The sequence below is a fragment of the Bos indicus genome, chromosome 18, assembly GCF_029378745.1.
Source record: "Bos indicus isolate NIAB-ARS_2022 breed Sahiwal x Tharparkar chromosome 18, NIAB-ARS_B.indTharparkar_mat_pri_1.0, whole genome shotgun sequence".
Taxonomy (NCBI): domain Eukaryota; kingdom Metazoa; phylum Chordata; class Mammalia; order Artiodactyla; family Bovidae; genus Bos; species Bos indicus.
This window is the reverse complement of record NC_091777.1, coordinates 2,932,104-2,959,270: the sequence shown is the minus strand read 5'-3', so window position 1 is coordinate 2,959,270 and position 27,167 is coordinate 2,932,104. Positions and strand designations below refer to the sequence as shown.

At 45.7% G+C, this 27,167-nt stretch overlaps 1 protein-coding gene across 10 annotated transcripts in view; it reads left to right on the top strand.

Moving 5' to 3' along the window:
* The window catches only part of WDR59 (WD repeat domain 59), an 81,591-nt gene that overhangs the window by 17,898 nt on the left and 36,526 nt on the right, over positions 1–27,167 (top strand). For 6 of the 10 annotated variants that reach the window (XR_011561398.1, XM_019979852.2, XM_019979853.2 and 3 more), the window contains exons 3-13: positions 11–146; positions 3,559–3,644; positions 4,735–4,815; positions 7,023–7,060; positions 11,036–11,124; positions 15,042–15,158; positions 18,371–18,448; positions 20,898–21,054; positions 24,451–24,530; positions 25,518–25,650; positions 25,784–25,908. Coding sequence is in view for 9 of the 10 variants with exons in the window: in XM_019979852.2 (XP_019835411.2) it covers positions 11–146; positions 3,559–3,644; positions 4,735–4,815; positions 7,023–7,060; positions 11,036–11,124; positions 15,042–15,158; positions 18,371–18,448; positions 20,898–21,054; positions 24,451–24,530; positions 25,518–25,650; positions 25,784–25,908 (1,120 nt within the window). In the remaining variant the exon portion in view is untranslated. Of the gene's footprint in view, positions 1–10; positions 147–3,558; positions 3,645–4,233; positions 4,389–4,734; positions 4,816–7,022; positions 7,061–11,035; positions 11,125–15,041; positions 15,159–18,370; positions 18,449–20,897; positions 21,055–24,450; positions 24,531–25,517; positions 25,651–25,783; positions 25,909–27,167 lie in introns of those variants that run through there. The other 4 variants (XM_070770320.1, XM_070770319.1, XM_070770321.1 and 1 more) reach the window with 2 other exon arrangements.

The following is a 27,167-nucleotide window of genomic DNA, read 5'->3' as shown; positions in this document are numbered from 1 at the left end:
GTTTTCCTAGCCGCCGATTCCTATACATCGTCAATCTAGATGCCCCCTTCGAAGGTCACCGGAAGATCTCACGCCAGAGCAAGTGGGACATTGGCGCTGTGCAGTGGAATCCTCATGACAGCTTCGCGCACTATTTTGCAGCCTCGGTGAGCTCATGTAACGAGTACTGGAAAAGGCTTTTAAATGTGAGATCTGGGCTGGAAGGTCTGTGTTCTATGTAGAGAAGAGAATGCAGTCCTCCTTTTTCAAATGGGAAAGACGTGTGCATGCTTCTTAAAGGAAGATGGAAGCAAATTACAGATTTAAGTTATATATGAAAAGAATCCGGGGGCCCATCAGTATTTCTAAGGATTGAATCCAGATTTGGAAGGGGAAGCAGGTAGATACCTCCATGTCTGTTTATGATAAGAACCCGTTTTCATTTCTGGAGTATAACAACTAGCCAGGGACTCAGAAAGACCTTCTAAGGAGGGACCTGGTGAGCTGGTCTGGGAGGGTATTGTTGTTGCTTTCAGAGCGATCAGAAGATTCCAGGCACCTTTCCACTCAAAGGAAGGGATCCTTTTCTTGACTAGGATTTGTTAGATTTGTTTAACCCTCTGAAATTTTATGTACCTATTTATATGTGAATTCTTCCAGGGAAAAGATGCATACAAATTATTAGATTTTCCAAGGGATTCCAGACTCAAAAAAGACCTGGGCTTAGATCATTTCTAGTATCCTTGGCCAGATTTTTTATCAGGATTTGTTCTCCTAGGACAATTAGAGATCTAAACCTCTGGCTCCTTTTGCACTGGGCAGGGAGGGCAGTATTTGAAGGAGTCCTCATCCTCCAGGGAATGTGACCATTCGCTGTGCCGTCTGGGTCTGTTCTTATCAGGAATGACAGTCTGTGAGAGGAATGCATCTTACAAAAGAAAGAAGAGCAGTGTTGTCAGCTTTAGAAGGAACAAAAAGCGGCTCTTCCTTGTCGCTTCCAAAATAGAATCTGATTGTCTGCCTTTATCGAGGGACGGCAACTAGATTGGCACTGGTTCCTGGGACTGTTGAAGGGTCAGACTGGATCTTTCTTCGTGGCAGGGTCTGTCCTGGGCTTTGCAGGAAACCAGTAGCACCCCTGGCCCCTCCCCGACTAGATCTCAGTAGCATTCCCCCACCCCCATCGCGACAACCACAAATGTCTCTGGACATTGTCAGATGTCCCCTGGGAAGCAAAACCTCCCCTGATTGGGAACCGCAGGTTTAGGCTGAGCCCTTAGTACTTGACCCAAGTGGACTAACACTGCTTGTGTTTAGGAGGGGCGAGACAGAGCCTTGTTGATTTTTTTCAGGCAGTCATTTAAAGTGAACAGTTCAGTGTTCTTTACTACATTCACTGTGTTAGGTAATCACCACCTCTATCTAATTCCCAAACATTTCCACTGCTCCACAGGAAACCCCGCTACGATTAAGCAGTTATTCCCTCCACCCACGGCCCCTGGTGACCTCTCTGTGTTCTGTCTCTGGATTTAGCTCTTCTGGACATTTTATATAAATGCAGTCAAACGATCCACGACCTTTTGTGTTTGGCTTCTTTGTCCATGTTGTAGCATGTATCAATACTCCTTTCCCTTTGTTATGGCTGAGTACTATCCTTCGTATGGATACATCACGAGTTGTCTGTTCATCCACCAGCGGACATTTGGTCTGGCTATAAGGAGGAGTGCTGATATGCACATGTGTGTGCATGTACTTGTTTGAGTGCCCATTTTCTCTTCTTTGTGGTATATCCCTAGGGGTGGTGGGAGGGTCACTTGGTAAGTCTGTTTACTTTTTGTGGAACCATCCATCTGTTACAGTGGCTGGATCGTTTTGCAGTCCCATCAGCACTGCACAAGGATTCCAGTTTCTCCGGAGCCTCACCCAAATTTGTTATTTCCTGTTTTTGTTTTTGTAATTTAAAAATTCTAGTCCTCTTAGTAGGTGTCACACCAGTGGTACCTTACCGTGGTTTTAATTTGCATTTCCCTCATGACTAGTGATGTTGAACACGTTTTTGTGTGTTGGTTGGCCGTTTTCATATCATGTTTTGGAGATTTGTCTGTTCAGTTCCTTTGCCTGTTTTTGAATTGGGTTATTTGTCTTTCTTTGCTATTTAGTTGTAAGACTGTAGACAGACCCTATCAGTGATCGGATCTGCAGGTATTTCTCCAGTTCTGTAGACTGTCTTTTTAAATCCTTGATAATGTTGTTTGTGGCATTTCATTTTGATGAAAGTTCAATTTTACTCATTTTTTTTTTTTCTTTCCTTCATTGGTCTTGGCTGGAAGGCAGTTACAGGAGAAAGCGCTTTGGAGTTAGGAAATCTGAGGTCAGGTCCGAGTTTTAATGCTCACTGTTTTTTCTTGAGCACCCACCTAACTTCTGGAGTCTTAGTTGTCTCATCTGTGACGTGGGTAATGACATGTAGTGCGCATGTGATAAGGAAAAGCAGAGGGTAGGTTTCTTCAAGTTCCTGGTCCATAAACTGGCCCTAGTAGACCCTGGAAATGGCAGGGAATGTTATTATAAGATCAGGAAGGGCTTTCCTTTCACTCCTATTCCCACTGGAAGCATTCTGAATTCTAACCTTTTGACAAGAACCTTACCTATTTAGAACTGGAAACTGGCATTTCTGGGTAAAAACCTCAGAGCTCTGCACAAGTGTCTCTGAGCTAAAATGAAAACCAGTCTTCAGAAATGATGAGATTACTAACAGTACTAATAGTAGTTAGTGTATTAGTAATCTTTATCCACTGTCAGTGTGCTTCTTGAACTCATGGTATTTGGGGAGCATTTGCTGGCCTGTTGTTTTTTAAGTGAAATGTAGTTTGATGGACGGAGAAGGCAATGGCACCCCACTCCAGTACTCTTGCCTGGAAAATCCCATGGATGGAGGAGCCTGGAAGGCTTCAGTCCATGGGGTCGCTAAGAGTCGGACACGACTGAGCGACTTCACTTTCACTTTTCACTTTCACGCATTGGAGAAGGAAATGGCAACCCACTCCAGTGTTCTTGCCTGGAGAATCCCAGGGACGGGGGAGCCTGGTGGGCTGCCGTCTATGGGGTCGCACAGAGTCGGACTCGACTGAAGCGACTTAGCAGCAGCAGCAGTTTGATGGAAGCTTTTTCTTTTCTTCCTTTTTCTTATTGTAGTTGCGGTTCCTTCTGGCCCATTCGCCCTGTGTCTTTCTGCTTAACCTTAAAGAAGTCCACGTGTCAAGGACTCTTGTATAGTTCTGCCTTCTGGGACACCCTTTTGGTGGTGGTTCTTTCTTTCTTTCTTATGCAGACGTTTTTTCAGAGTGCGATAGGTGGCCTCTGGGTGTTTGACGGCAGGAAGGATGGTCTCAGAACCCGGAGTGTGCCAGCGTCTGGGAGATGGGTGTGTGACCTTCAGAGCCGGGGGCGGGGAGCGGGTGGTAGTTCCTCTGACAGTGGAGGAGGGCTCTGTGACCCATAGCTCTCGTGTCAGGAGCCTATCTGTAGCTTCAGTCCAGCTGTGATGTTTAAGATGGCGTTCACCTTGTTTCTTTCCAGAGCAACCAAAGGGTCGACCTTTATAAGTGGAAAGATGGCAGTGGGGAGGTTGGCACGACCTTACAAGGCCACACACGCGTCATCAGGTAGGCACTGCCCTCTGCTGCTCTGGGCCTCTGTCGTTTGGTCCCATCCCGGGGGAAATGAAGCCAAGACACCATCCCGCTCCGGGCTTGACCCTTTGGGTTTGCGTTGACCCTGGGTGTCTGCTGTGTCCTTAGCAGTCCTGAAGTAATGGCTTTCATGGCGAAGAACAGCTGGAATTTGGGAACCCGCATCCCTGTAGCTATTAACCCCGATCCCAGGAGATACCTAGACAGGACAGCCTGCTCCAGAGTGAAGGGTTAGCACTCCTTTGCTGCAGGAGATGCAGCTATGCCTGAGGAACTCCCCGGGGCTCACGGTCAGCGGTGCCCAGGCGCAGAGACCTCTGGGCCCAGCCCTTAGCCCTGTGTCCAGCCACGTGGGCACCTCGTGGGGCTCCTGTCTCACAGTCCATTACCCAGATGTGCAGTTTCTTCTTCCTGAGGGCCTTCTGGCTGGCTTCTGGGATGTTCCTTGGGTCACTGTCTCTGGGTGGGGACATTTTGTTGCAGGAAGCAGCAGCAGGAAGTGGTGAAGGTGGTGTGGGAGGTGGTGGGGAAGGCTGGACCCCAGGCTGTGTTAACTCTGTATGTAGTAAGTGCCTTTCGAGGAGGACAGTGTTGGTAGGGAGCACCAGAGGCCTCTTGCCCTCCTCGGAAGCTGTGTGGCAACATGGCACTTTGCCACTGCTTTGAAGATGTTGGGTTTACTCAGGGTACCTGTGGTTAAGTCTTACTTAAAAGGCAGTAAGTCAAAAATTCTATGTTTTTTTCCCCCTTTGTTTTGTCTTACATGCACACACGTGTGTCTCTGTGCATTTGTGTGTGTGTGTGTTTTAAGTTGAAGTGCTCTGTTTCTTTTGGGGGAGCAGATGGTAACCAGGGAAGGACCTGAAAGTTCCCTTCAGAGCTCAGTTAAGTCTTCTTTCCCAAGGAACTTGGGAGATACCCAGCCTAAATACCCAGATACCCAGCCTAGACCATGTTGAGGGGCCCCTGCAGGGTGACTTTTTGAAGCCACCAAAAATGAAATCTGGTCGTGCTCTGGAACTTCACTCAATGCTTTCTCCTTCTTTCTTCCTTGTGTTTCCAGTGACTTGGACTGGGCAGTGTTTGAGCCTGATCTCCTGGTCACCAGCTCTGTGGACACCTACATCTACATTTGGGATATCAAGTAAGAACAGTGAAAGGGCATAACCGCCCAGCTGCTACGGGACCTTGGTTCCCCCTCACTGCAGACCCTGAGACAGGCAGACCCTGCAGGAGCCTTGTTTAGGAGGGGACAGCCCTGCCAGTGGGGGGCGGGGGCAGACAGGCTCAGGAACGTGAGCGAGAGGGCGCGTCGTCCTCCTGGGGACCGCGGCGAGCCAGTGGAGCCTAGTCCTGCGGGGGACACTGGGTGCAGGCGCCCCACTCCCTCCCCAGAGGTGACCCACCTGGGGCTGAGAAAGCGGGCTGCCGTCTGCTGTCGGTCCCTGGGTGAAGGCTGTCCACAGGGGCCTGGTTCCCTGGCAGTTCAGGCTCATCACAGAGGTTTGCAAAACGGGCTCCAGCAGCCCGGGAAAGTCCCGTTGGCAAAGAAACCCAAGTTCTGGCAACGGGAACGCAGGTGACAGTGGGGGCATTTCGCTGGGCACACACGTGGGTCTGCAGCGGGCAGTGCCCCCAGACAGCTGCCCAGCTCTTGGTGCCGCTCCACCGCCCCTGGAAAGGGGGCCGAGAGCCAGCGTGTAGGCCAGCTCCCCATGGAGCTAAGCGTGGAGGAGCGCCCAGCCTCAGAGTCTGCACATCCTGAGTTCTTAGTACACGGCTGTTCCCCGTTCTCTTTGAAGAGCAGGTTCCCTTCCCCGTAACCCCTAGCTAGGGGCTGCGTGGCCTGGGGGGTTCCCAGGACAGGACACCCTCTCCCCACTGCTGTCCCAAATGACAGTGATTTTGTGACACTTTACACTGAAAGGTGAACTGTAGGCAGAGGACAGGCCAGGTGTTGAGGTTTGCTGGAGCAGACAGGCCAGCGGAGGGATTCTCAGGGGTAAAGGTACGCACAGGCAACTGCACCAGTGTCCCATGCAGGTCCGCACCTCCGAGGTGATGGGTGTAAAGGCAGCGCCAGAGGAGGGAGAAGGAGCAGAAAATCCAGGGGAAGTGGGCCAAGAGCGGCTCTTAGCAAACAAGCAGTCCCCCGGGAGCTCTGGGGCAAGGATCCCTCATTTATATGAAACAGTCATTTCATAATTTAGAGATGGAAAGACACTGAACCAGTTTGCCTTCTCAATAAGCCAGGGCTGCAGCTTTGCCTCGTCTGGTCCTCCCAGCCCTAGGCAGCTGCCCACTGACCATTTGCAACGAACCATTGATCATTTGAGTCTCCCACTGTATCCAGGAATAGTTGTTTTTTTTTTAAACTGTAGTAACAAAACCACAAGATGAAATTTGCTATCTTAATCGTTTTTAACTGTGCAGATCGGTTGTGTCAAGTATATTCACATTGTTCTGCAGTGAAGCTCCAGAACTTTTTCATCCTGCAAAACTGAAACTCTGTACCCATTAAACAACCCCCCGGTTCCTATTCCTTTCAGCCCCTGGCAGCTACCACTGTACTTGCTGTGAATTTGACTATTCCAGGTACTATGTGTAAGTGGAATCCATCCTTTTGTGACTGACTTATTTCACTTACTATAATGTCCTCAAGGTGCAGCCGTGTGGTAGCATGTAACAGGATTTTCTTCTTGATTTTTTCTTCATCCCTTCGGTGTAGTATGTGGGATCTTAGTTCCCTGACCAGGGATTGAACCCACGCCCCCTGCATTGGAAGGCAGAGTCTCAACCACTGGACCATTGGAGAAGCCCCCCTTTCCTTCCTTTTTAAGGCCTGGTGACAATCCATTGTCTGTATAGACCATAGTTGGTTTATGTGTTCAGCAGTGGACACTTGAGTGGCTTCCACCTCTGGGCTGTTGGGAACATCCAGAGTAGTTTTTCATGCCATCCTGGCTGTGCTGTTGGAAGGTTCTTGCACAATTGCATCTCTACAACTGTCCCCTTGTTCTTTAGGAGAAATGACCCAGGAAGGGGCCTTTTGGCTCACTGTATGTTCACTTTAGTCACTTAGGCCGCACTATTGAATACTATAATTTGTTCTCTGTGGAGACAGCTATATGACTTGAAGTTCAGATTCTGCCTCATTTGAAAAGGTTGAGAAAGTTCATCTCCCTGGAGGGAGACAGGATTTTCTTTACACCACTTATTAAGGTGCTCACATTCCCAGTGAAGCCCCAGCACCCCCTGAAAGGAAAGTGAAGAAAGGCAAGCAGAGGGAGAGAGGCCCCAGGCGGGTGGTGGCGGTGGACAGGCGTTTGACTTCTGACTCTCGCGTTTCAGAGACACGCGGAAGCCCACTGTCGCGCTGTCTGCTGTAGGTGAGTGACTGTGCACCCCCCTCCCCGGCGGCCTTCACTCCCCACCTCCAACCACCCCGCTTGCACCGGCCTGGCTCCCTCCCACCTGTGCCCTGCCTCTGTGCAAGCTGCGTGGACCTTGACCCTGCTGCTCTCAGAAGCTAGAGTCAGGACTGTAGAATGTAGTCAGGAACTTATGTCAGAGTTCAAGGGCAGGCGCCACGTTGCTTTTCAGACTTTTTATTGTGGAAACGTTCAAAACTGTGAAACAAGAAGAGAATGAATTGCCTTGTGCTCGTCATCCAGCTTGAACGACTGTCAATGTATAGACAGTCTTCTGTCATCTTTCACCTCCACCCCATGCCCTTTGGGATTATTTTTGAAGCAAATCCCAGGTGTCATATCATTTCATCAACAAATATTTCAGTAAGTGTTTTTTTTTTTTTTCAGTAAGTGTTTTTTACAAGAGGGGGCCCCTTTAAAAAAACACATAACCACAATACCATTAGCATACCTAAAAATATTAACAGTAGTTCTTTAATTTCCTCGAATATTTAAGCATATGCAAATTTTCTCAGTAGTTTCAGTAGATGTTGTCTGGTTTTTTTCTTCTCCTTTTACAAAATTTTTGAATCAGAATCCAAATAAAGCTGGTGTTGGTAAAGTGGTTGATCTATTTCTCATCTCTTTCAGTTGGTAGGTTTCTTCTCCCTTCCCCTTTTTTGGTTTGTTTTTCCTTTCCTGCAGTTTCTTTATTGAGGAAAACAGGTAGTTTGTCCTGTGGTTTCTGCACAGTCTGCGTTATGCTGATTGTGTCCCGACGGGATCATTTAATATGGACACACAGAAACTTTGAAGTTGCCTTCTCATCTGCCTGTTTCCGTCACCCTTTTGGAGTTGACTGCTCTTGCATTTCTCCACTGGGCTTGTTACAGAAGATTCTCACCACTTCCTGAGGGTTGAACTTGGGCATAGAAATATTTTACCTTCCCCCCTATGATGAAGCCCAGTTATCAGGATTCTATTTTGACGTCCTTGATCAACACAGATCATATTATCTGTCTCTTAAATCCTCCTTATTTTGAATCTTCTTGGGTCATTTCAATTTACATTTGATGTTTGCTCCAAAATGATTGCATGATTCTTTTTTTCCCCCCTGCATCCCCCCACCTCATCATTTGAAGGCATTAAACATCACAAATGGATTAAGCAGTTGGTTTGTTTGCTCTGTGAGGTTAGGGACCACGTTGTTCAGGGCTGCAGACCAGGGTCAACCTAAGTGCCTGCTCTGAGGAGATGCTCTGTGAGGGTTTGTTCCATAGATGTAGGACTCAAGCGCCTGTGCCTCTGTGCTTAACAGTTTAATTGATCTGGCCCCTGCCCCCATGCACATACTTCTGATCTGAGGCGTATAATGACCCACAGATGTGGTCGCAGAGGACATCCAGCTGAAAGAAAGTACCAGGGGTCTGTGACTGTTCAGTCACTCATCCCTGAATTCGTTAGTTCTCCTGACAGGTTTCTAACTTAATTGGATTGTAGAGGACCTCTAAAAAGGAAGGTTATTCTAATTGCTTTTTTTTCTAAGTGCTTCTTAAGAAGCAGAGGTAGGAGATGTTTTTCCTTTTTGTCCCTCAGTGAGGCTTCTCAGTGGTGGCAGAGCTGCCCTGGGGGGATAGAAGTGAACGCGAAGTTTGTGGACCTTTACATAAAGCCGCTCTGGCTAACATTCCCTGAGAGGTGGAGGCGGAGGCTGCTGTTCCCCAGAGTCTGTGGTCCCCATCTCTCTGTGAGTGAATTGTTTCTACCATGGGGCAGGAAGTCAGTAAGGCACGTCTGTGTGTCCTCCAGAGCCTTCTCTGATTCTGAGAACTCTGGGGCCTTCATTTCATCTTGATGTCATGATCCTACAGGTTGAATTAGGAGGTTCCCAGAATCCTTTGGGAGGCTTAATGTTCTGATAGACCACCTACTGGGAAAGGTATATTTTCTTGAAACTGGTTTTTATTATTTTTTCTTCTTTTTAAAAATTTTTCTTACTTTCTTTTCTTCCAGTTTTATTGAGATATGGTTGACACACAGCAGTGTATAAATTTAAGGTGTCCAGCATAATGATTTGACTTACCAAATAATGATCACAATAAATTTAATAAACATTCATTGTCTCATATAGGCACAACATTAAAGGAATAGAAAAAAAAATTTTTTTTTCCTTGTGTCTTCGAACTCTTCGGTAACTCTGTCACACAGAAATGGAGCAGTCTTTTCTTACACTTCCTCCTCTAGCTTTCTTGCAAAGAAACTGGGTCTCCTGAGTAATATACCACCTTCCTCCAACTTCAGGGGTATCCACCATTCATTCTTAGGTGACTTAAGGTGCCCTGTGTCTCAGGGAAAAAACACAACAAAGAAGCAAACCAACAGATATTCTCACCAAAGCCAAGCAAGGCTCAAGTCTGGGCCTTACTCTATTTCCTGTTGGGTACCAACCCCTTGCTTTCTCTCTCATCCTTTCCAGGTTCTTGGGTCAGGTTGCCCTCTAAAGCCCTGGATCCACTGTGGTGTCCCCAAGTAATAAACACCCACCCGAAGAGAGAGGGTGTCAAAGCAGAAATGTCATGTGTTGTCTGAGCAACAACAAGAAGAGGTGGAAAGAGTCATCATGTTGTTCTGGTTTAACGTAATCAACGTGATTATTTTAGGAGTTGGCTAGAAGTGCTGCCATGTCCCAGTTTTCCACCGTCCCAGCCCCTTCTGGCATCTTCCAGTACCAGTACGCCCCTCACTTAAGTAGCTCTTTTGCCATTATCGTTCCCTCCGTGTATTGGCAGAGGACTGAGTTCCTGTCCCCACGCAGGGCCACGTGCAATTGCGATGGGGAGACAGGAGAAGGGGTGGGGAGCACGTAACTTTCTGAGGGCAGAATTGGGTAACAGTGGGACTCAGTCTTCAGCTGAGCTTCAGCTGCAGGCTGTGTTTTTCCAAGACTGCCCCTCCTCCCAAAACAAAAACAGAGTGGGAAGGTGCAGGCTTTGATCTGAGGCTCTTGTGATCGCAAGCTTGGCGTTGGAGAGGATGAAGGGTGGGTTGTGCAATGAGTCAGTTACCATCCAGCAGAGCTGGGCTGAACTGCTTAAGCAGCTCCATTTCCTGGGCTTCTCTGGTGGCTCAGTGGTAAAGAATCTGCCTGCCGACCCAGGAGACACAGGTTTGATTCCTGGTCTGGGAAGATCCTATATGTCATGGAGCAACTAAGCCTTTGCACTGCAACTACTGAGCCCGTGCTCTAGGGCTCAGGAGCCACGACTTCTGAGCCCCTGTACTACAGCTACTGGAGCCTGGGTGTCCCAGCGCCTGTGCTCTGTGGTAAGAGAAGGCACTGCCGTGAGAAGCCCACACAGCAGCGGAGGCCCAGCTTGTGCTAAGTCGCTTCAGTTGTGTCTGACTCTCTTCGACCCTATGGACCATAACCCTCCAGGCTCTTCTGTCCATGGGATTCTCCAGGCAAGAAAATTGGAATGGGTTGCTGTTTCCTCCTCCAGGGGATCTTCCTGACCCAGGGATTGAACCCATGTTTCTTAGGTCTCCTGCATTGGGAGGTGGGTTCTTTACCATTAGTGACATCTGGGAAGTCCCCAGCATAGCCAAAAATAAAAATAAATAAAATTTAAAAATGAATATATAAAAGTAAGTGGAAAAAAAGGAACTACAGTTCCCTATTGATTCTACTCAGAGGTAGCCTGAAGGTTTTTTTTTTTTTTTTCCTCATGAGATTATTTCCTCAATTAGGTGACTCTGATCCTGTTCGCATGTGTTAATTCATTTATTTTTTTGGCTTCATTTTCTCTCTCATTGTGGAGCTGATGCAGTCATAGAAGCTTGAAGAGTTCTGTTCTTATTCATCCGGAACTCATTATCCAGCTCCCCTGGATAAGCTCCACTCTCTTCCGAAGGCGTTGAGGGCAACAGCTTTCTTCCCCTGATTTTGCTTTGCAGCGGGTGCCTCACAGGTCAAATGGAATAAGAAAAACGCTAATTGCCTCGCCACCAGTCACGATGGGGATGTCCGGATATGGGACAAGCGGGTAAGTGACCTCTTTCTCTCCCAGGAGGGTATCAAGAGAATGTTGTGAGCAGCAGGGCTTGTCTTGAGAGTCCAGGGTACCTTGGGCAGCATAGTTAATTGCCATGTTAAGATCCTAGCACCAAATGACATTTGCTTCCCGACCAAATTGGTGTTGAAGAACATAGGGGAGTGAGGCATTATGATCACAGGTTAAGCTGCTGAGCTACAGTCCCATTTTGCTACTTCCTGATTATATCAGGTGAGCCACAAACTTTTCCAAGCCTCAGTTTCCTTATCTTCGGAAGAAAGGTGGTAATAGTGGGTGTATCGCTGAGGAGGTCAAGCCTGGGGAACCAGACAGCATTCTAGAATGGTCATTGGGCTTTTATCCCTGCCCCAGATTGCAGAGGGAAAATCCATTGTTTTAGAACATACACCATCCAGAATCTGAACCACTGGGCCGGGCACTCAGTATGCTCAGATCTCCCCTTAGAAGTCTAGCTATTGGGACTGCCCTGGCAGTCCAGTGGTTAAGACTCTGCACTTCCACTGCAGGGGACACAGGTTCAATCTCTGATCAGGGAACTAAGATCCCACATGCTACAGTGGTGTGGCCAAAAATTAAAAAAGAAGTCTAGCTGTCCTGTCAGTCTAAAAGGAGAGCCTGCAGGTCGTATAATCTCCCTGCAGCAGCCCACAGTCCTGAGAGGCATGAAGGAGGTGAAGGGCCTGGGCATCTGCTGTCATGGCAAGCCTGTCATGCTGCATCAGGGAGAGGGCCTCTTGCCTGCGTAACTCCCATTGGTGGGGTTAGAATGCAGAAGGCAGTCGGCTTACGATCTGGGATGTAGATTCAGCTTCCTGCTCTGTGAAACGGGAGGCTACAGCTCCAGCCTTTGTGGGGAGGACCGACTGTCAGTTTTCCCGAAACGTGTTCTGTGGCTGTCCCCGCTGGGATGCTGGGCTTCCAGCCTCAGTGTTGCTTTTTGCTGCCCTGCTCCCTTTCCCTGCCAGCAGGGAATAAAGTCAGATCACGGGAGAGGAGAGGGGAGTGAAGCAGAGATGGGGAGGCTGCGGGCTTGGGTGCTAGGACTTGCTGGGGAGGTGGTGGCGTGCTGGTCAAAGCCCTCGCCTTGGGTGGCTCTTCGGTGATGAGGTGGTTTTATAAGAAGGATGGTGCATCTTCTTTATGTTACTTTTATATCTGTCTCTTTACTTCAGTCTGGTAATAGCCATGCTTCGTCCCTCTTTATTTCTTCAATTAGCAATTAGTTTTATTCATGTCGCTGGTATAACATTTAAGGGCTTCCCCGGTGGCTCAGTGGGAAAGAATCTGCCTGTAATGCTGGAGATGCAGGTTCAATCCCTGGGTCAGGAAGATCCCCTGGAGGAGGAAATGGCAACCCACTCCAGTATTTTTGCCTGGGAAATCCCCTGGACAGAGGAGCCTGGCTACAGCCCATGGGGTCGCAAAGAGTCAGATACAACTTAGCGACTGAACAACAAAAGTAATATTTGAATATAAAAAATGGTTTAAATAAAATGTTTGATTAATTTGTAGTACATGTATATTTATTTGCCTTAGACTGTTTACAGAACCACAGGCAAAATAAACAATGTGGTATTTAGCCATGAATCTGCTGCTGCTGCTTCTGCTGCTAAGTTGCTTCAGTCGTGTCCGACTCTGTGCGACCCCATAGACGGCAGCCCACCAGGCTCCCCTCTCCCTGGGATTCTCCAGGCAAGAACACTGGAGTGGGTTGCCATTTCCTCCTCCAATGCAGGAAAGTGAAAAGTGAAAGCGAAGTCGCTCAGTCGTGTCCGACTCTTAGCGACCCCATGGACTGCAGCCCACCAGGCTCCTCCGTCCATGGGATTTTCCAGGCAAGAGTACTGGAGTGGGGTGCCACTGCCTTCTCCGGCCATGAATCTAGGACTGGTTTTCCAAAACAGTGGCTATGTTCCTTATCTTGTAAAAATACACTGCTGAGCTGTTCCTTTATAGGCTTCTCTTTGGTCCACTCATAACCCTGACTTCCCTCAGCAAGTCTGTTATCTATTTTGTTTTAAGAGATTTAGTTTTGTTTTTTTTTTTTGGTCTATTAATACTCAGGATTTCTGTTCATATGGATTGTAAAACTTGTTCATTGTAATTTCACTTCTCTGGCACTTTTCTAGTATCAAAGCAGGACTGCTGGCAGCAAGCATCATAGGCTTTAAAAAGTGCAGTATCAGTGGTGATGTTGGATTTTCACTCAGACTCATGAATGCTTAGTAACACTGCTCTTTCTTAGTGTTTGTTATGCGCAGGCATTGTTCTAAGAACTTTATGTGTATTGATTCTTTTCTCTTTATAAATAGCCTTTACAGTGGTTACAATTATTACCCCCATTCTGCAGCTGAGTAAACTGAGGCACAGTTTGTTGCCAAGATTTAAACTCAGGGAGGCTGGTTCTGGAGATTGTACTCTTAACCTTATAGACTGTTGCTGATGACAGAAAGTAATACAAAAGAGCACATAAAAATCATTTGTAGTCCTATTGCCTAGAGTCACATGCTAACGTTTTGGTCTTTTCTTTTCTTATGCTTTTTTAAAAACATGGTTTATCATATTTCACACATAGTTGTGCGTACTTTTTTCATTTAACATTAAAATAAATTCATTTCCTCTGTTATAATAAGCTTTTTCTAAGTATAACTTTAGTGGCTGCCTGATGTTGTATCAGATAGCTGTGCAATAATTGATTCTAATGTTTAATTAATTCCCCCCTTATCATTCATTATGTTCCTGGTTTCCTAGGTGTTCCACATAGCACCAAGCTGAACATCTTTTGTACCTAAAACTTTGTGAATTTAGAATAGTCTCTTAAAGGAAAAAATTTAAGCATCTTGATGAAAATTGTCAAATTTTTTTTCCCTAGAAAAGATTATGTACTATTTCATATGTATACCAGCAGTGACAAATACTGCCTCACTACGTTGAATATCATTTCCAAGTATCTCCTAATTTGATTGCTTAAAGAAATCTCTTCATGTTTTAATGTATATTTCTGAAGTTTCCTTCTGAATTTGTTTTATATGTACTTGGTAATCATGTATTGTTTTCTTTTGTGATGTGTACTCATTCTCTTTGGGGGTCTTAGGGCTTGATCACTTTAAGCTTGGTGGTTTTCAGATAGAGTTTATTCTCTATGACAAGCTAGTGGTTACCACTGGGAGAGGGAAGGAGGGGAGGGGCAATTTAGGGGCAGGAATTAAGAGAGAAACTGTTATGTATAAAATAAGCTATAATACTGTGTTATTACAACATGGGAAATATAGTCAATATTTTCTAATAGCTGAAAATGTACTATAATCTTTAAAAATTGTGTATCACTATATTGTATACCTATAACTTGTATAATATTGTACATCAACTATACTTCAATGAAACAAAAAAAGTTTGGTGGTTTTACCCCAGGAGTGGGGTGTGTCTGTTTGAATGTCACAGTCCCGCTCTGTGGGTGATTGTGAGAAGAGGAGGCGGAATCGCAGACCGCGGTCCCAGAGGGGAGACGCACCCACTGCCCTCTTTGAGGCCGTGCCTGGGCCGGGAGCAGATTAGACTCACAGGCTGGTGTTCTGAGCATGAGTGAGGGAGAGCTGGCGAAGTCTTGTTTTGTTTGTTTTAGACAAAACAAAATGGAGTTTCTTAAGAACAGAGACGGCCTCTGAGAATTTTTTTTTTTGGCTATGCTGCGCTGCATGTGGGATCTTAGTTCCCTGGCCAGGGTTTGAACCCCTCCTCCCTGCCGTGGAGGCATGGAGCCCTGACCCCTGGACCAGCAGGCAGTCTTTGTAACCCCACCCAGCAGACAGGGATAGGCTGTGTCCAGCTCAGGTGGATGCGCTGAGCTCTTTGTAAAGTGCCAGCTCTGGCTGATGGTCCTGTTGCAGAAACCCAGCACAGCAGTGGAGTATCTCGCGGCCCACCTCTCTAAGATCCACGGCCTGGACTGGCACCCGGACAGTGAGCACATCCTTGCTACCTCCAGTCAAGACAACTCCGTCAAGGTGAGTGGCGCCCCTGGGGCAGGGTGGGGAGCGTGTGTGGGGGGCATCAGGGGTCCACGAGCATTTCCTTTAAAAGGAAAGCTGCCGCCGGTTAGCATGGCGTGTGTTTCAGGGGCACGTGTGCTTCTTGGGGAGCTGGGCGGGTCCGCTGGTGATGTGGACCAGTGGAGGGATGTGGCAGCACGTGTCGGACTGGGCGCCTGTGTTTGTTTGGAGGTCTTCTTTCTGTTTGTGAAAGGAAGTCAGAGACAAAAACATTTAGGAAGGACTAGAAGTTTACTCTCCAAGATGTGGCCAGGAAGTCCCATTTCTGAAGGACTGGCTCATCAAAATAACACAACAGATACCCAAGTAAAGGAGAAAAACTTACACAGTCATTAAAGTTAACAAGTTGACCATTAGTCTGGGTGGAAAAACAGCAGTTTTCACACATGATTATCATATCTGCAAAAGTTAGGATGTTTTTGGTCATCCATATTGCACAAGTCAGAGACGGAGTTATTTTATTAGAGATTCTCTAACTCAGGGGTCCCCAGCCTCTGGGATCTAAATGCCTGATGATTTGAGGCGGAGCTGATGTAATGATAATAAAGTGCACAACAAATGTAATGCATTTGAATCATTCCAAAACCACCGCCCCCAGGTCCATAGAAAAATTGTCTTCCACGAAACTGGTCCCTGTTGCCAAAAAGGTTGGGGACTGCTACTCTAACTTGCAGGAAATGCTCAAGGATTTACGTATGTCAGTAAGCCTATTATTCTTGGTTTCTCTCAGAGTGCAGTGTTTCTTATTTGTTCTCTGGCTTTGGAATGTGATCTGCACCTTTGTTCGAAAGGATGCAGGGCATGGAGTTTCTCCTTGTGGTCTGCCTGGAAGGACAAAGATTTGACCGCAGATGTTTGCTTAGCAATTTTGTGATTCGCTTCACCAATGTAATTTTTCACTTTATTTACACAGGCATGTACAGCTTTTTTGGTATGGTTAGCAAAGCTAGAATCATACACTCAGCCTTAAAAGTTAACTTCAGTCTGGAGGTTTGTAAATCCTCTGGACTTGTAATTTACATTTATGTGCCCAGAGTAGTTTTTCTCTTTGTTTGTTTTGGGCTTAAGTTTTTGTCCCCATAACCTGATTGGCTTGTTTCCCAAGTTCAGGAACCAGAAACCATCTGATTCAACTCCTCCTCTTTCTTTGAGGTCTCCAAATTTGTCAGTATTCACTGACAGCTTTATTACCCTTGAGGCTGGGATGCCATAGGTAATAAAGCAGATAACAGGCCACTTTCCACATGTGAAACACAGTCGTTCCTTACTAGTGGGCTTGTTCAGTCACTCAATTGTGTCCGACTGACTCTTGGCGATCGAAGGACTACAGCACAGCAGGCTTCCCTGTCCTTCACTATCTCCTGGAGTTTGCTCAAACTCATGTCCATTGAGTCAGTGATGGTATCCAACCATCTCATCCTCTGTCACCCCCTTCTCCTCCTGCCCTCAATCTCATCCCAGCATCAGGGTCTTTACCAATGAGTTGGCTCTTTGCATCAGATGGCCAAAGTATTGGAGCTTCAGCTGCAGCATCGGTCCTTCCAATGAATATTCAGGGTTGATTTCTTTTAGGATGGACTGGTTGGATCTCCGTACAGTACAAGGGACTCTCAAGAGTCTTCTCCAGCACCACAATTCGAAAGCATCAATTTTTTGGTGCTCAGCTTTCTTTACAGTCCAACTCTCACATCAACACATAACTACTGGAAAAACCATAGCTTTGATTATAGAGACTTTTGTGATGTTTCTGCTTTTTAATACACTGTCTAGGTTTGTCATAGCTTTCCTTCCAAGGAGCAAGCGTCTTTTGATTTCATGACTGCAGTCACTGTCTGCAGTGATTTTGGAGCTCAGGGAAATAAAATCTGTCACTTTCAACTTTTCCCCCTTCTATTTGCCTTTAGCTTATGAATTAAATGAGATTTTTGGCATAGTTATTTGATTTTTTTCCATATATCCTGGTAGAAAGACAGTTTTTACTGAATGTGTATAAATAACATAATTATAAAAATGTGAAGCAATTTAGAAGTGCTTGTAATAATCAATCACTGTTTTTAGTATTTTGTTGTTAAGGCTGAATGCATGCCATTTTTTCCCTACATGATCATTTACTTAGTTTACCTGACAGTTTATTAGGTTCTAATTTATATGAATTTTTATTCTATTTTTTTTGTTGTGCATTCTAAGGAGACTACTGGAACAAGATACCATTGAATGAGTTGCACTTCACTCTGTAGAGTGTAAACAGTAAAACTGTTGAATTGAGGGTTAGAGCTAGGCCAAAAAGGGAAAAAGGGGGTTGGAGAGGATGGGATTAGAAAGGGATGGTAGGAGGTAATTCTTGTTTCTTCTGACAACCCTTTTTGCCAAAATTAAGTTCGATATTCAAAATAATATTGTTGAGATGTCATTTCTATCTAAACTGTTCTTGGCTTCTCACATGGCCGCGGGGGAGCTACACTTGCTCCCTCAACCCATAAGCAGTCAGCAGCCGCTGCACTTCCGCTCCTGTTAGTGTAGTGTCGTGGTAGTCGCTCAGCTGTGTCCACCCCTCTGCGACCCCGGAGATGGCAGCCCGCCAGGCTCCTCTGTCCATGGGATTCTCCAGGCAGGAGACTGGAGTGGGTTGCCATTCCCTTCTCCAGGGGATCTTCCCAACCCAGGGATTGAATCTGGGTCTCCTGCATTGCAGGCAGAATCTTTACCGTCTGAACCACCAGGGAAGCCCATTAGTATTGGGTTGGCCTAAAAGTTTGTTCAGGTTTTTCCATAAGATGTCATAGAAAAACTTGAATGAACTTTTTTTTGCCAACTCAGTAGTTAAATTCCTGTAAGTGGTATACAGTGATGCAGGATGAAAAAGTGGTCGCTTTTACCTTCCGACTGGGAAGGGGGTTTAATAGGCAGACTGGCAGTGATCTGCCTCGAGGACTGATCCTCATGAAGTCTGTGTTTCACCTGTAATGTTTCTAAGTGTGAAAGGGGCATTTTCTTTGCATCTCTGTCACAGGAGCATGGCCCTGGGGGCTGACTCAGATGCCCTGCTGAATCTGTCTAAGAGGACAGAAAGCAAGGAGTTCAAAGGCTATGCTTCTTCAATAGTTGAGGTTTGTTTTTGTTTTTTTAATGGCATTTATTTCACAAATTATCCTGCTTCTTTTTTCCAGTTCTGGGATTACCGCCAGCCTCGGAAATACCTCAACATTCTTCCTTGCCAGGTGCCTGTCTGGAAGGCCAGATACACTGTGAGTGAGCTGCCCTTCCTCTCGCTTGGAAATATTATCTCGGTGTTCTGCATGCGGGGGGCCAACCACATTTTCTCTTATTTTCTTTATGAGGTGGTTTTCTCCTTCTGTCTTGGTTTAGGGGTGGGACAAAGGTGGTAATGACGGCATAAAAGCTGTTATCTGTTTAAAACTTTGCCTTGGAACGTTGGGTGAGACTCTGTACTAGCGGCAATGGACTAGCTGGGCTGGGTGCTGGGCAGAGTACAGGTGGTCAGTAAGGACGAAGAGGAGGGTGAGCTGGAGGGCTGAGAGGCTGGAGGTCAGTGAATTGTGCTGGAAGGAACTCTGGCTTTGGATACAGAAGATATGGGTTTAGGGCCCAGCAATCCCATTTCATTTTTTTCCAGCTTTGTTGAGATATAATTGACATATCACATGATGTAAGTTCAAGTTAGGCAACATGTTGCATTTACATTTACATTTGTGTATTGCCAAACAGTTATCACTATAATACCACTATATATAATATACTGCAATTTAGCATTTATACTCCTATAAATGCTGTGCCATTATAACATTTATTAACACTTCCGTCACTTAACATAATTACCCCTTCTTTTCTGTGATAAGAACATTTAAGGTTATATTCTCTTGCACCTCTCAAGTATATCATGTGGTATTACTGACCATAATCATCATGCTGTACATTAGATCCCCAGAGCTCATTCATCTTACAGCCAGAAATTTGTACCCTTTGACCAGCATCTCCCCATTTCTTCCGCTTCCCAGCCCCTGGTAACCACCATTCTACTCTCCGTCTCTCTGAGTTCTGCTTTTTAGATTCTGCACATAAGTAATACCATGTGGTATCTGTCCTTCTTCTTCTGGCTCATTTAACTTAGCATAATGCCCTCCAGGTCTACGCCTGCTGTGACAAATGGCAGGATTTCCTTCTTTCTCACAGCTGAATAATATTCCATTGTGTACGTTCTGTGTTTGCACCCGTTGACGGACAATAGGTTGTTTCTATATCTTGGCTTTTGTGAATAATGCTGCAATGAGCCGTTTAATATTTGTGTGGCCTTGGACAAGTCACTTGATGTTTTTTGAGTAATAACTTCCTCCTGTGTCAAATATGAATAGTTTTTAATATTCCTTGCCCTTTTTTTTTAAATTGTGATAAATTTCTCTATTCTTTAGTGTCCAGTTCAGTGGCATTTACTACCAGTACAGTATGCTCTCTCTTTGAAAAAAATCCAAGTATGAAAAACTATAAACCATAAAATGGTGCAAATATAGAGGGTAGACTCTTATCAAACTTCCATCTTTTTTGCCACATTGATTGCTGCTGATCAGAGATGATATATTTCCTTCAGTGTCAACTTGAAAGGGAGCCCAGGGGTGAGTAAAGGTTCCTTTATACATCAGGCTGTTCCCTGGGGCGTTGTGGAGTGCAGAAGGTAATTGGGATATTAACTGGCCTTCACATCTGGGAGCACTTGGAAAGAAGTCAGACATTGTTCTTGTGAATTGAAATACTCCTCTGGATTAATATGTTTGCTTTAAAAAATAAACAGAAAAGTTCAGAGTGCTGCCAGGAGAGCAGGCGAAGATAAATATGCTCTTAGGTGGCTGTGGTTTATTCCTTAAAGAACAGAGTCTGCATATCAACTAAATGGGCCTCTTAGCTACTGCACAGATTGGGTGTTGATAAGTGGGATGTGTTAGTCCTGAAATTGAAAGGTTTTCCTTTGAAATGGGTTTCCCGGGTGGCTCTGACGGCAAAGAATCCATCTGCAATGCAGGAGACCAGGGTTCGATTCCTGGGTTGGGAAGATCCCCTGGAGAAGGGAATGGCAACCCACTCCAGTATTCTTGCCTGGAGAATCCCATGGACAGAGGAGCCTGGTGGGCTACAGTCCATGGGGTTGCAAAGAGCTGGACACAACCGAGCCATAGACACTCAATTCTTTTGAAAAGCTGTGGTCTCGGAGGCCGTGGGAAGGTGCTGCTTCACATGGACGGAGTGCTTCTGGTACATTTCCGCAAGGCAGGGCTGTTTGCTGTCCTGAGTCACCTGCAGTGTGCCTTGTACCCTCATTCCAGGAAAGCACTCAGTAACTCTCAGGGGTCTTGTGAGAGGAGCTAGGGTATGAAACTGTGTTCCAGGGTGCAACCTCCAGAGCCATTTGCTTATTTTACATTAAAAAACATTCTTCTCCAATTATTTGGCTTAACTTTATCTTTTACTTGCTGTGGTCCTTTCCTTCAGTAAAGAAAGAAAAGAGAAGAAAAGCAAACGAAAAGTAGACATTAACTTAAGGGTACTTGGAAAAATGTTCCCCAGGTGGGTTGGGGCCTGCCATCATCTAATTTGTTTAAGTTAGGCAAGAACTCCAAGCTGGGTAACTCAAGACTCAGCGGATCCCCCCTGGAATGATGCCTGCTCTTCCCTTTCTCGCCGCAGCCTTTCAGCAACGGGTTGGTGACGGTGATGGTTCCCCAGCTGCGCAGGGAGAACAGCCTGCTCTTGTGGAATGTCTTTGACTTGAACACCCCAGTCCATACCTTCGTGGGCCACGATGACGTGGTGCTGGAGTTCCAGTGGAGGAAACAGAAGGAAGGTGGGTGGGAGACCGCTGGCCAGTTTCCTCCAGCTCTGTAAGGGTGGGCTGCATGATCAAAGGGGAGGATGTAGAAACAGGGCCAGCTTCGGAGTGGGAGTCAGGGTTCCCCTGCCTCTAATCGTAGATGGGTGATAGCGTGTGTGGCTGTGGTTCTACTCCAGGCCCATCTTCTTCTCTTGTGTTCTGTGCAGTCTCTCTCCTACTGGAAGGGGCTTCTAAGAGGTTGGTAGCTTTGCTGTTGGGTCATTTCCAGAGCTGAAAAACTCCGGGGTCACCACACTCTGAAAACCCTGGCTCTTGCACCTTCCTCCTGAGTTGATGAGGGAGATGCAAAGTCATCATCAGTACCACCCACCACATATTCCCAGTTCTCTTCACAAACGCAGAGGGCTGTTTCACCTCCCATCCCCTTGAAGACAGGTTTGGCCACGTAACCCGCTTGGCTCCTGAAACATGGACAGAAGTGATGCAATCTCTTCTGGGTAGAAGCGGTAGCGGCCAGTGAGCAGTTACTCTCTTCTGCCTCTGCTGAGGCACTTGGTGACTTTAGCTGCAGCCTCCCTTGTCCTGAGATCTTACTGCCACGCTCTCTAAATGTTCTCAAGACCACAAGTAAATTTCGTGGCCTTTCTGTGTCACAGAAGGAAAGCTCCAGGCAGTGGAGTGGTGTGACTTGTCCAGAGTCCAGGAGAGGTCTTTAATGGACCTGGGATTAGACCAGACATCTTATCCCAACTTGTTTGTGACCCTCACGAGCCTCTTCCAGGATTGTTTTTGAAAGGACCCTTTTGATGATCCTCTTGATTTTCCCATCTTCATTTCTATAATCTCACCTGCTTCTAGAAATGTGAGGCTGCTTGGTCTCTAACCCATCAATTTCCATGCTTGACTTCAGCTTTCAACACATTCTCTTGCACTTTGCCATAGAAAAGAGATGACAGGGTTTCTTCATGATCTGACAGTGAGAGGTTGGCCTACTATAGTTTTGGATTACAATCAGAAGTATTTTAACAGCCCATTTTCAGTTGTCTGTGTCATCTGTGAGCTGGCAGGGTGAATTATATAAATTAGGGCTATTCTAGCCAGTAGTGAAATTTTGAGTACAAGTTATAGGTGTTTTTTTTTTTTTTTTTAAACTCCTTTTATTGTGAGATACATCATGTACAAAATTACATAAAATATGTACAGTTTATAAAGTGAAAATCTGAGTAACTACCACCATGGTCAAGAAAGAGAACATTGCTAGAACTCAGAAACTTCCTGATCACAATTCTTTCCCTTCCCTAGAGGTAAACACTGTCCTAACATTTACAGTATGACTTCTGTTATCTTGTTTATAGTTTTACTACCCATTTCTGCATCCCTAAAAATAGTTTAGGTTTATCTGTTTTTGAACCTTTTATAAATATAATCATCCTTCACACATTCCTGTATTTTCTTTCTTTCTCAACCTAATGATGTTCCCTTTCGTTTTTGCTGCCGTGTCCTCTTAGTCATGTTTTATTGGCCCACCTCAGACTTTGATGTTGGTTTTCACTGCGGTGAAGGACCTCTCAGAGGTAGGCAGAGAATCAGGATGTTGTGGTCCACGGAAAAGGATGCTTCATGAAGGAAGCGGAGGTCATTGGTTTCAGGTTTTGCTGAAGGATCTCCATGCAGAATAAGAGAAGCACTTAACTGTGTAAGTAGGTATAAACAGGAAGCCATATGATCATTAAGAGAACAGTTCCAAAGGCACATTGAGGAGGGAAGCCTGATTATAAGACAGCAGAAACAGAGGCAGCAGGAACTGGGTTTGTGAATGAGGTTGCCTTCAGAGGCAAGGAGTAGATTGAGTTCACTGGCAGAGGCTGCTTCCCTCTCGATTTGAAGGCAAGGAGAAGATGAAAAAAGGGAATATATAGGAAAGCAAAGGTCTTTTGAAAATGGGAGGGAATAGGGCCAAAGGCCCAAGTAGAGGAATTGGGTTTAGAAAGGAATTAGGTACAACTTTTCTTCAGCATCAGAGACATGAAAAGAGGCTGGAGGGGACTTCCCTGGTGCTCCAGTAGTTAAGACTGTGCTTCCAAAGCAGGGGCGCAAATTCAATCCCTGGTCAGGGAACTAAGACCCCACATGCCTCGTGGCTTGCCCCCCAAAAAAGAAAAGAGGCTGGATGTAGGGTCAGAAAATTGTTGCTATGAACATGGGCTGGATGGTGGGACTCACGACAGGCAGTAGCTCAGAATGCTTGCTGTCTTGCTCGTTGTGCACAGGAATGTATTAAAAAATTGAGTGAAGGCTTGGCTGAAGGCAGTGACCAAGAGAAGGAACTTTTTTTGGTAAACTTTTATTTTTGTATTGAAGTATACCTGAATGACAATGTTGTGACAGTTTCAGGCGGACAGCAAAGGGACTCACCCACACATATACAAGTATCTATTCTCCATTAGACTCCGCTCCCATCCAGGCTGGATCTGAGCAGAGTTCCCTGTGCTATACAGCAGGCCCTTGTTGGTCATTCATCTTAAATACAGCAGTGTGTACATGTCCACCCCTTCCCCCGATCTCAGAGAAGGAACTTTTGCCCCTCACTGTTCTCTGTTGCCTCTGTTTCCCGCATAAAATGAGGGAGTCGGATGGAATTATTTCTAGGTTGTTTACTCTTTGAAGATACCCATAAAGAAGATTCTGGATACTACAGAATTACCCTGAAATGTCCTGATCTTTCATAAAGCTCTTTCAGAAACCACCTTGAACCTTGTTAGAGTAGTTTCCCTTTGACTAGCCCTGTTGTGTGGAAATACAATTCAGTTAAGACTACTAAAGATTGATTTTTCCTTTTATAACGAGATGTGTCTCTTTATCAAAAAATTCTTTTAAACAGTAAGATGTCATGATGCATTTAAAGCAGTGCATTTTACAGACAGCCTGTTCATTCCCAGCTCCTCTGGAACAGAAAAGGAAGAACATTTGTGGAGGTGAAAGTTCAGTGAGACCTTAAATTCCAGCATCACTCTTCACCTGCTAATTTGTCAGCTTTTATTTCACTTCATTTAAGGTTCTGCTCAAATGTGACTTCCTATGAGAAGTCCTGTCTAAAAATAGCTCCCCTGTCAGTCTCTATCCAGTTACCCCACAGTGTTTTTTTAACAACTCTATCACTACCGGCCATGCTATTGGCCGGTATTGGTCTGTTTCCACCATCTGAATGTGAGATCTGTAAAGACAGAGATTCTTGATTCATATTGTAGTCCTAGTACTTAGAACAGTGCCTGGCGTATAGGAGGTGTTCCATAAATATTTGTTAAATGGACAAATGAATGAATGAGTGAATCTCCCTCCATTTCAACCTGTAACAAATTTGATGTTGAATCCAGGAAAACATCAGGATTCTTATCTGGTGATTTCCAGGGTCCAAGGACTACCAACTGGTTACGTGGTCACGGGATCAGACCTTGAGAATGTGGCGAGTGGATTCCCAGATGCAAAGGGTATGTATTCAGTGTTGTTGTGGAAGAACGTTAACAGGATATGCCAGAAACTTAAAAGATTTGGTAGTTGCAGAAGTTAGAGGATACCGGATAGATGTTTAATATGTACTGGTTGGTTGGCCAAGTGGCTTGGGTTTGCTACACTGAGGCTTTGAGGTCTTCAGGAGCCAGCTTCAGTATCAGAACTTCAAGGATGCAAAGCCTCTGAATGTCTTTTTTTCCTCTTGGCCTGGTCTAAGATAGTGTGGGTTGGAGTACTGAGAAGGTGGCTTGGGGGCATTGTTTCTTTCTCTCACAAATGGGCTAGGAAATCTACCCTGGCACAGGGCAGAGTCCTCCACATTCATCAGCAACACCTGTTATGTGAAGCCCTTTCCAGTTTGTGCCCCATAAATTGTATCTGTGCTTACATGAAACACCATGGTCCCAGGTGTAAACTGCTTTCGTGGCCCTCACTTTGCTCTGCCCCGTTATGGGGTTCTGTCTTCTCTTCCAGTGGCAAAGTTCCTTGAAGGTGGGAATGATGTCTCACTTATATTGCATCCTACACAGTGCTCTTGCCGAGACAGATTTGCTAAACTGCTTAGTACCAAGTCACTCTTAAGCATTTTGGTCAAACATCATCATCTTACTGCTGTTTAAATTTTTTTCCTCCAGAAAGTACCATATGCTCCAAATGCTTTTAGGTTATATTTTTGCTCTTGGCTGGCTCGATAATTCCATCAAGGCTTGAAGTTTAAAAGGTTTTCTGAGATTTTCAAAAACTATGAACCTGATAAAACATTTTCTGGGGTAGAATAATAGTCTATTTTCCTGTGTGTTTAAGCAGGGAGAGTAGGGTATGGGCAAAACCCATTTTGATTGTATTGGTTTGGGGCTGACATTTCTCTCCTTTGTGATTTCCATTTTTGGAGTCAGAACTTAGCCAAACATGACGATCCTTTCCACTGACTTCTCTAGACCCAGATCCTCTCCCCTCTGTTGCAGCTTTGTGCAAATGACATCTTAGATAGTGTTGATGAGTTCATTGAAAGCATTGCCCTTCTCCCGGAACCAGAGAAGATCCTTCACACCCAGGACACAGATCACCAGCACAACTCCAGCCATGGGGAGGAAGAAGGTAATTGGTCACACTGATGTTCTAGGTATGGTGCCCCTCTCTGCATCTCTGAGTTGTGGTAGATACCCCAGAACTGCTCTCTGAATCCATTTCGGAAATGTTTTCCAACAAGTGACCCTGTCTCTCCTGCTAGTCTTAAAGGAAGACCCCCCAAGCAGTCTCCTGGAGGAGAAGAAATCAGAGCAGCTGGGCCTGCCTCAGACTCTGCAGCAGGAGTTCTCTCTGATCAACGTGCAGATCCGCAATGTGAATGTGGAGGTGCTCAGGTTTTCTGTCTCTCGCTTGTGGTTGGTGGCCGAGGGGACTATTTCAGCCATGATTTGGGCTAGCAAATTGCTTTTCTGCTTTAACAGGGCAGTCTCTGTCCTTGCTTTCTTGTTTCGGTTTTGTAAAGAAATAATTAACTGTTAACTAACGACTGTTAGTTGTTCAGTTGTGTCCGACTCTTAGCAACCCCATAGACTGTAGCTCACCAGACTTCTCTGTCCATGGAATTTTCCAGGCAAGAATACTGGAGTGGGTTGCCATTTCCTAGTCCAGGGGATCTTCCCAACCCAGGGATCGAACCCCTGTCTCTTGCGTTTGCTGCATTGGCAGGTGGATTCTTTACCGCTTGCTCCACCAGGGAAGCCATTCCCATCTATTCTAAAGAAAGAAATGTTTACAAGTTTTTTTCCCCTTCACGCTATTGCGCTATCATAAGATGAACTAAGGGATAAACGGATGCTCGTATGTCTTAAAATCTCCTTAGATGCTCCGACACTTCATCTGACCCTATGTGAAGGTGCTCAGATCTGGGAAGGTTTGGTGTTTTGGCGGAGGCTGCTGGTGAAGTTAATGGCAGGGCTGAGTTTGGAAGCCAACCTTATTCTCCCAGGTTCTTTGTGCTTGCCTTATCAGGTGGTTATTTCCTTGGTGGTTTAGATTCATAGTAAGGAGGTGCCCCAGCCTCTTTGTTCATTTAACTTGGAGAGGTTTATTTACATTTTTCCTTTAGGGCAGGTATTGAAACACTTGGCTTCAGAGAACTGAGTCTCTGTGAAGGAGGTTTAAACTTGATTGGCTTTGCTTTTGCCCAGACTCCATTAATAGTAGGCCTGGGTCTGCGCGCTTAGTTGTCTCCTTTGGCCTTTAAAACAGCTCTGAAGTAAGTGGTCTTATCCCCGCTTTACGAACGAGGAAACAGGGACACTAAGAAATGAAGTAACCTGTGCGAGGTGAGCAGGTGTTTGAATCCCAGTCTCCAGGTTCCCCGCACGTGTGGCTCTTTTCACTGTCCCCCAGCTGCCGTCTCTAGTTGGCGCTACAAGAAATTGAAAGAGATAATGGCCTCTCTGCTGGATTGGTTATCTCTGTCAGCTCAGTTTCTGTTCCCTCTGTCCCAGCTGAGAACAGTTGGACTGCCCAGTGATCTAGTCCAAGATCACTTTCCCACGACTGCTTTTTTAAAATCACTGGAAGGTACTTCCCTGGTGGTCCAGTGGTTAAGACTCCGTGCTTCTGCCGTGATGGGCACA